Source organism: Populus trichocarpa, chromosome 7, assembly GCF_000002775.5.
Source record: "Populus trichocarpa isolate Nisqually-1 chromosome 7, P.trichocarpa_v4.1, whole genome shotgun sequence".
NCBI lineage: Eukaryota > Viridiplantae > Streptophyta > Magnoliopsida > Malpighiales > Salicaceae > Populus > Populus trichocarpa.
The window spans coordinates 6,245,803-6,255,236 of record NC_037291.2 but is presented as its reverse complement, the minus strand read 5'-3'; the positions used below and the strand labels follow the sequence as shown (position 1 = coordinate 6,255,236).

General features: G+C 32.5%; 1 protein-coding gene across 2 annotated transcripts; it reads left to right on the top strand.

Moving 5' to 3' along the window:
* The first annotated feature begins 5,644 nt into the window (after positions 1-5,644).
* Positions 5,645-8,798, top strand: LOC18101074 (probable protein phosphatase 2C 47). Of its 2 annotated transcripts, none has more exons than XM_024605058.2 (5): positions 5,645-5,793; positions 5,974-6,484; positions 7,255-7,449; positions 7,708-7,913; positions 8,030-8,798. In XM_024605058.2, the coding sequence occupies exons 2-5, from the start codon at positions 6,284-6,286 to the stop codon at positions 8,580-8,582; spliced, it is 1,155 nt and encodes a 384-aa protein (XP_024460826.1). In that variant the 5' UTR covers positions 5,645-5,793; positions 5,974-6,283; the 3' UTR covers positions 8,583-8,798. The 2 variants fall into 2 exon arrangements, with proteins under 2 accessions (XP_024460826.1, XP_006380579.1); XM_006380517.3 differs by having other exon boundaries at positions 5,696-5,842.
* Positions 8,799-9,434: the final 636 nt, after the last annotated feature.

Here is a 9,434-nt window from a genome sequence, read left to right as displayed (position 1 = left end):
GATGATTGCAATATCACCTCTTGCTGCATCATAGACCTATATGAAAGATGAAACTGAATAAACAATAAAGAACCATTGCACTTTTGAAAATCTGCAAAGTTTTTGTTTTAGGACACTCACACCCACTGTGATCAAACGTAGAAGCTCAGTTCAACTTGGATTACTAAGATCCTGTTTGTTTGCTGGAAAGTAGTTTTTTTTTGAAAAATGAATTCCGGAAAAAGTGAATTCCGGGAAAGTATTTTCCGATGTTTGGTAGTGTAATGGAAAATAAGTTGGAAAACATTTTCCAGTGTTTGGTTATGTTATGGAAAATGAGCTGGAAAATAACTTATTAATGTTATATTTTTTTCAAGTTTATTAAAATAATGAGGAACAAATCTTACAAATTAAAAAGTTGAATGAGAATGAAATTGAAAAAAAATATAATTTCATAAATTATCTCAGATAAAATAAATAATAATCAAAATAATAGAGATCAAATAAAAAATAAAAAAATTGAAAGATGAAGAAATTAAAATAATAATAATTAACATTTCATAAATTATTTCAAATAAAATAAGTAACAATCAGAAGAATGAGGACCAAATTTGATAGATAAAAAATTTCAATAAAAAAATGATAAGGAAAAAGCAAATAGCAATTATAAAAATAAGGACCAAAGTTAATATAAAATTAAATTTTAAGAGATGAAGTTAAAAAATAAATATTCAAAACAAAATATATATAGCAATCAAAAGTTTGAGGATCAAATTTGATATAATCAGCAAATAATGACATTTCTAAATTTTTCACAACTTCCGGAAAGTGTTTTCCGCCTAAATTTTTCAGGAAAACACTTTCCTGAAAACCAAGCCAAATTTTCCTTTGACTGGAAAGTGTTTTCCGTTGACCAACTTTCCTAATGACAAACAAACATATGAAAGTTTGGAAAGTGGTTTCCCGGAAACCACTTTCCGGAAAACAAACACAGCCAAAAGTGAAAACACTTTCCTGAAAACCAAGTCAAATTTTCATTTGACTGAAAAGTGTTTTTCATTGACCGGAAAGTGTTTTTCTTTTACTGGAAAATATTTTCCGTTGACCGGAAAGTATTTTTCGTTGACCACCTTTTCTTATGACAAACAAACACAGGAAAGTTTAGAAAATAATTTCCCGAAAACTACTTTCTAGAAAACAAACATGGCCTAACTCCATCTCCATATGGCTCCATCTCCATGTGGAACAGCATATGGCAACAAGTTGATAGCTGCAGTGAAAACATCAATGCAGTGCCCAGCAAACATATCTGTGCCTGGTACACGAGAGACAAATTCACAATAACCAACACGATTTGGAACTCTAATTCTCAAATGCCTTCCATTGTTTGGGAAAACCCATGCATCCACTGGGCTTCTGTGCCGTTTGGCCAGGCCATATAACACCGTGTAATTTCTGACTAGAGCTGGAACGATTACGAGGCCTTGAGTAAAGAGTTTCAGGAGGCACAACTGATAAACCAGAATAATTAGACCAATAATTAACCAATCTTTCACATTGATAACGTCATAAGCAGGACGAATGAGGTTCCCATCAGGATTGAACTTGACTTTGCCTGTCACGCCAGTTATATTAACCTGCAAAATGTTTTGATGTAACAGATTTCCTCCATTGAAAATATTCATAGCATCAAGATGCAAACTCCCTCCTTGTAGCGCAGCTAGTCTTGAATCATTGGAAATTGAAATGTTCCCTCCTTGATCAAAAAATGCATTGATTGCATGAGCAAGTAACCATGCTGTGTCATAGGCATATAGACTGTAAGCACTCAGCCCCATGGGATATGCTGTTGTCCCACTAGTCAAGGTGCTCCACCTTGATTCAAACTCCCTTTTGAGCTCTGAATCTGGTGTTTACATACGCAGTGTAGGAAAGCTTCACCTCAATTTACAGCATATTTGTTGTTGTTGATATTGTTATTGATTCATTCTTCTTTCGTCGAGATGTATGACTACTTAACAAAAATTCATTAATTTTGAACCAGAGCGTATGTAAATAACTCATTATAATATTTTTTAACAAAATTCTTAGAGTATCTATTCGGGGTTTACATCACAAAACCAGGCTTGGTTCCCAGTTGTCCTTTCATTGAAGGCTTTTTGAATAGTCCCTCCTAACTGGTATTCTCTTTTTGTGTGACTAATTTGACCAAGAAGGTATATATTGTTGATTGTTGATGTAACAGGCAATTTAGAGAAGACGACAAAGAAGATGAATCAGATTAAAAGAGAGGAGGCATAGCCAAAAACCATTGATGAGAGATGAGCAGATTAAATGGAAAGCAAAACACCAGCAAGAAAAAAATTAAATGGAAATAGAAATATTTTCAGTGATATTCTTATTAATTAAAAGATGATAAATGAGGTACCTTATAAGGGGTAAATCCGACCACAATCAGGGTCCAATTTAAAATCTGTTTGGGAGTGTGGTTGTGATTTCTTTTCATGCCGAAATACATCAAAATGATGTTTTTCTATTTTTTAAAAATTATTTTTGAGATCAGCGCATCAAAGCAATCCAAAATCTAAAAACAATTATTAATTTTTAACAAAAAAAAAATTTGAAAACACGGGTTGGCCCACGTTTCCAAATGCTCTCTTACACAATTATGACTCATAACTGTCATATCTAGTTTTCTGCACATTAATAAAAACTAATTGGTGTGAGAAAAATATTATTCACTAGGAAAGAATTTATTGTTTGTTGAAATAATGTAATGATTATTTTATCATTTTTAAAAAAGTTTATAAACTGGTTATTGAGGGTAATACAATTTTTTTGCAAGGTCTATTAATCATTATTAGATTGATTAAGGATAATTATATATTTTTCACATTTTTAAAGCACAAAAATGACTAAATTATCCTTAAAAACAAAAACTTGTTTAACTAGCATCTTGGGACATTTTCATATTTTCTTGTTGGTTTTTCAGTTATAATCAAGTTGACTTAAGACCAATTTGGTATTTTAATAAAAATAAAATATAATTTAAAAATCAAAATTGATTGACGCGTGCAACACACACACTAGTGGGTGAGAGGAGCCCGCGGTCTTCTAGCGTTGCATGCAGCTTCTCCCAGCTTCCAAACAATAGCTTTATGATGGTGTTAGAAGCGTTAAGTCATCTCTTTATGCGTGAGGTGACGTGTGTCATTGTTTATGCGATGTTGTGTTGCCAGTGACATCTTCTTTCTTCTTTTTCTTATTTCTCTCCACCCCTCAAAATTCACGCTTTTTATTCAAAATTTCATATTATTTACTGATATTTCAACTTTGGTCCTCATTATTTTTATTTCTAATTTTTGTTGGGTTTTTTTTGTCAAATTTTGATTTGTTTTCAATTTCATCATTGAATCCATAATTATGATTTGTTATTTTTTTTCAAATATATTCCTCATTCTTTTGATTTTGATTGGATCCTTTTATGAATTTGATTTTTCTTTTTAATTTTTCCCTCGAATTCAAAATTCTAAGTTGTCCTCTCATTTATTTTTTATTTCAAATTTGGTCCTCATTCTTTTAATTATTATTTTATGTTGTGAATCATTTTGTATAATTTATTTTTTCATTTCATCATTCGACATTTGATTTATCGAGAATTGGGCTTTATGGTTATTTATATGAGATGCTTCTAGTTTAGTAACTCGGGTCATGAGTTTGAAAAGTCAATACAGGTTGATATCATTTTTTTTCTTTGAAATTATCTTATTATTTCATCTTTCAATGTTGTTTATTTTGAAAAATAGGCTTTGTGATTCTCTTTGGTTTCCTTCAATTAGGTTATCTTGATTTCATGACCTAGATATGACTGGTTGATCTGTGTATTTTTTTGGTCACCTATTTTATATCTTTTTTTTGTTTCATCCTTTAAAATTGATTTTTTTTAATTAAGATTCATCATCCCACATTGCCTTCTATTAGATTATTCCATTCGTATGATTTGACTCACTAGGTTTGATGAGCTTGGGTTTGCAAGTGTTATATTTTTTTGGGCTTCTTTTTGTTGACTTATTTTTCTTTTTAATTTTATCCTTCTACATTTGAATTGTTGGGGATTGATTGATCATCTTTATATTTTTCAATTTGCTTCCTAAGAGGTTGGCCCAACCTCACGACCTAAGTTGTGAGTTTGTTAAGACATTTTATTTTATTGTTTTTTTTAATTTTATTACTTAATATTGAGTTATCTTTAAATTCAATATTGTAATTTTTTTCTATTTGACAAACATTCTTTTTCTTCTAGTCATCATTATCATATTTTCTTTTAAAACTCGGTTCACTCATTGTTGTTGCCATTTCTAACATATATTTAAACAAAATCATTTTATTGGATCCATTAAGTATTACTCTAAAAAGGCGTGGTTTTTTCACTGTGCAAGACTCCACTATTCATCCTTTCACACATTACTGTGGATAGACTGTGCAAAATTTTATGTTTTTTTAATCTGGTCCTCAAACATTTTTTTAGTGATTTAGTCCTAATTGAAGACCAATTGATTTTGATTTCTTATAAAGGTGAGATTGAAAGAAAAGGGACCAAAATAAAAATGAAACCAAACACAGGTGACATGTCATAAGTTTCACAAAAGATGCACTTTGTTTATTGAACTTTAAAAAATAATTTTAGTACCTAAATATTTTTCCAATTCAATTTTAGTACAAAAATTTATTTTTGTTATTTTTTAATCCCTAGTTGACAGATGAGAGAGAGAGGTCGTTGGATTTCAGTGGTAGAGAGAAAAAAGTGTTGTTAACACTAATTTAAACCACCAAAACGAACAATATTTGTGTCAAATGATTCAATTTGATGAGGCGAGTTCATATTAGGTGTTTTTTTACCTTTAAAGTTCGTGAAAAAACATATATGAGCTTGGTTTGATTTTTGAATTTGGGTTGATTTCGGTTTTTAGAGGGTTTTTTTAAGGCCATAAATAGGTTTATCATGGTTCTTACGATGTTTTATAAGTGTTTTGGATAAAAAAAAATATGTTAAAAAACAGGGTTTTGGGTCCAAATGGGTTTTTGAGTAGAAAAACTTAATCTTTAATTTTTCAACCACCACATTGGTCGGAATTTAGGCAAATCAAACGACGCGTTGTTTGATTTTTTATTCAAAAAAATGTTGTAACCTAGTTGCAAAAAAAAAAAATTAAAGGCCTAATCAAGATTAAATATCTTGATCTACATCAGTTTTTTAATTTTTCAAGTTTTATTTTTAGGTATAAGATTTTTTATTTGAACTCAAATTTTTTAAACTACAGAAATATATTGAAAAAAAATTATATATATAATATTTTTATAAAAAATAAAAATATTTAACTTAGAAAAAACACAAATCAGATAACTAGTTAAAATATATCACTAGTTTTTTGTTTTTTCATTCTTTAAAATCGTCTAGGAATACCTTAACATCGTTTTTTTATATTATATATATAAAAAATCAACTTTGCCCATGACGAAGCATTTTTCACCTAGCCAGCACCTACCAAATCCTCTAATAACGAAGCTATCTAGCATCTAGATTTTTAGTTACAACTAATAATTTCGTAGAGCCGGCAAAAATGAACGACATTAATGCCAATCTCATGGTTAAATCAAAGACACGGAGAACCATGAAACCAAAACAACATCCTATGTCCATTCCGTCATTCTTGTAATAACACGTGTCAGTAGCCCATCTTCTTTTCAAGTTTCAACTCCCTATAATGGCTACCGTAAAAGGCTGGAATCCCTCAGTTACTCCACCACAAAAATGTAAACTCTCTCTCTTTCCTCTTAATGGCCTTCCCTTCCCTACTTTCATGTGCGTCATCTCTTGTTTTTCTCCTGCCATGTCTTATGGGTTGTGCAATTTCTCTAGTGTTTGAATTCTTGTTCTTTATGGACTAATTTCTTATCTGGGTTTTCTGTTGGTCTTGATCTTTGTTGTAAAAGTTTCAGGAAATGTGTTTAGTTCCTTCAAGAATTCAAGAATTTGAGAGGGGTAATTTTTTACTGGTAGCGAAAGAAATGGTTTACCTTAGCTAGCATTCGATTCTTGGATCCAGTGCTTTGCTTTGAATCAGCTGGTGGACAGCTAGTTTTTGCTGTCTGGGGGATTTTCTTAGGATATATCTAAATATGGCTTGTCCATGGTCTAAGGGTCTGTCCAGCTAAGTACAATTGTTCTATATTTTTTGCTTCTTTCAAATTTTTTTTTTTTTTTTTGTGGTATTGAAAATTGAGAATGGAGTAGACTTGGAGAATGGCTCAGGAAACTAATGCTTCACTTCAGATAGAAAGATTGGATGGAGGGTGTAGTGGTACTTGTAAGGGCAGTGTGTCCGCCATGGAAGATGAAAAGGATGAGAATTTGGACAATTCGAACCAATTGACTACTGGTAAACCTCCAAGAAACGTCAAAATGGTCAGGCATTGTAGCAGCTCTGCATTTTTTACAGATTTTGTGAGTTAATTTCTCTTCTTATCCAACCTTCTTCTATCATTCTGTTATAGTTGAATGAGATTCTAATACAAGATAATATTGTTTCCTATCCATGGTATTTTAAACCTTGTTCTTTATGGATTGAGATCCATGCATTCAATCAAGTGATTGCAAGAGATTGTTTGATGTGGTTTGATTTAGTTGAAAAGAAATTGTCGTATTATTTTAGCCTGCACAATTGAACTTTGTTTGATAGTTAAACGCTTAATTATTTTTGCAAAATTGCGTAAGGGCGAAACAAAAGTTAGAAAACACTTCCTCAAATTAGGATGTTAGGAACGTTTTCTTGATATTAGGAAATTAATCCATACAGGTCTTTTCGAGGTCCTACTGTAGTCAAGTAATAGCATTTTGTTCAGAATAAGCTGCAAAACATGCAAAAGAGCAGAGTTCTATTTGAAAACTGCGTGCTGAATTGATTATGGTAACAAATGTGCAAAGAGTTTAGACTATAGTGCATTTTTAGAACCCAAAAACTTATTAAGCAGCAATGTCATGTCTTGCAATTAATTTTGAAAAGCCTGTGTAATCTTTAGCCTCATACAAATATGTTGCATGCATGTGTTTGTCTTGTGAGGGCTTGCACAAATGGATGCATGTTCAGTTTCAGTTTCTTAGGAAGAATATATGTTTTATTGAGGAAAGTTTGATGGATCATTTTATACATGGGTGTATGATCCATGTATTTAATGCAGATTTCATCTGATTGTGCCTCTCTATTGTCCATGTAGGAATCAGAAATTGCAATTTTGGGATTGGTCTCACCATCGTCTGAAAATTCTGTATTTCTCCCTATTTTTCGCTCTGGAAGCTGGTCGGAGAAAGGACCAAAGCAGTACATGGAGGATGAGCATATATGTGTAGATAATCTACATAAACATCTTGTTACATCAGCAGAATTACCCTCTCCCGGTGCATTTTATGGGGTGTGTAAGTTTCTATTAGGTTAGAATACTTGAGTCATTTCTCCTTGATCTAAAGAATTTTCCTAACTATGACATAATCATTTTCTTGTGTCCGTAACCTGGTTTTTCTGCATACATAGTGATCCAACCAAAATATGGTTGTTTTTTAACCTATAATGAAACAGGTGATAAGAGGCATCAGTGTAGCTTACTTGACAATTGGCCTTATATATTGTAGAGCTCACTAAGTTGGTGCGCTTATATTGTTTATTTCCGCAGGTGTTTGACGGACATGGTGGCACTGATGCAGCCTCCTTTACCAGAGAGAACATTCTTAATTTCATTGTCGAAGACTCCCAGTTTCCCTCAGGCACAAAGAGGGCAATTAAGAGTGCCTTTGTGAAGACTGATCACGCACTTGCTGATACTAAATCTATTGATAGTTCATCTGGTACCACTGTCTTGATGGCCCTTATTTTGGGAAGGTGAGAGAAAAACTAAACTGCTTTGGAATTTGTAGGTGCTGATAAACCCGTGTTAGTAATTTTTCCTTTCAGCTGTACCTTTTTTCAATTTTTGGCTTGATACTGCATTCTTGTAGGACCATGCTTATCGCTAATGCTGGTGATTCAAGAGCTGTGTTGGGCAAACGAGGAAGAGCGGTTGAGCTCTCAAAGGACCACAAGCCCAACTGCAGCTCAGAAAAACAAAGAATTGAGAGATTAGGAGGGGTGATATATGATGGCTACCTTAATGGCCAATTATCGGTTGCTCGTGCCCTCGGAGATTGGCACATTAAAGGCTCTAAAGGTTCAAAAAGCCCCTTAAGTTCTGAGCCAGAGTTGAAGGAGATTAATCTGACGGAAGATGATGAGTTTCTGATACTAGGCTGTGATGGTCTATGGGATGTAATGAGTAGCCAATGTGCAGTCACAATGGTTAGGAAGGAGCTAATGATGCATAATGATCCTGAGAGGTGCTCAAAAGCTCTTGTCACAGAAGCGCTCCAGCGCAACACATGCGACAACCTGACAGTTTTAGTGATCTGTTTCTCTCCTGATCCACCTCCTAAGATTGAAATTCCTAGGAACCATAGAAGGAGGAGCATATCTGCTGAAGGGCTGGACCGTCTCAAGGGTATTTTGAATAATTAGTGCTATTTGAGCAAGAATTGCCAATGGCTTGTACACGAGAAAATGGAGCATGTGAAATAATTGGGGGGGATTTTTCCAAGTTAATGCAACCCCCTGCTGCGGCTGAACACTGCTGATTTCTTTTTAACCTAAATATATCCCCATATATTTGAGAGACTCTGTAGTTGTAAAAATCTTTGAATTTTTGGAGAGTGAATGACCATCTTTGATTTGAAATCTTGTTTTTAGGGTGAACCTTTAGTCTTCCCATATTACTTTACTCCTTGTTAATGAATTCTCAACAAAAATAATGATGATTGCATTAGTATATGACTAAGATTTAACTAAATGAGAACTTAGAAATTAAAAATAAAATACCCTATTACTATAGATCATGATCCTTGACTAATCATCCCAGACAACCTAGTACCAAATGTCGCTAACAGGACATCATTAAAACTTGTTGTTGAGGTTTCTAATGTGAGCCAAGATGCTAGGAATCTTAGAATCCATAATTAAGTTCTACCACAGTTTAAGAAAGCTAAAATAAAACTGAAAAAAATATATTCCAGTGATTACTTGAATAAAAAAACTATAGTTATTGGATGAAAATCATAACTCGTTAATTATAATAAATGAAAAACTAAAGGTATAAGGATGAACAATACAAAGAAATAATTTTTAATAAATTCTAAATAGTTCGAAGAAGAATCAAGCAAACTCTCTCTCACAAATTTTATTTTGAATAATCAATCAATCTTTTAAATACAAATTAAATAACCTTATTTATACTAGGTAAAACATCTTAAACAAAACTGAAAAAAAAATAACGAAAGAGTTCTAAATAACATAAAAAAAAAACCTAAATCAACT

What these genes read in the sequence shown, in the direction of transcription:
- LOC18101074 (XM_024605058.2), top strand. Translation starts at nt 6,284, where the DNA reads ATGGCTCAGGAAACTAATGCTTCACTTCAGATAGAAAGATTGGATGGA. An exon ending in CTGCATTTTTTACAGATTTT is followed by an intron (nt 6,485 to 7,254) that starts GTGAGTTAATTT and finishes TTGTCCATGTAG; the next exon opens with GAATCAGAAATTGCAATTTT. An exon ending in ATGGCCCTTATTTTGGGAAG is followed by an intron (nt 7,914 to 8,029) that starts GTGAGAGAAAAA and finishes GCATTCTTGTAG; the next exon opens with GACCATGCTTATCGCTAATG.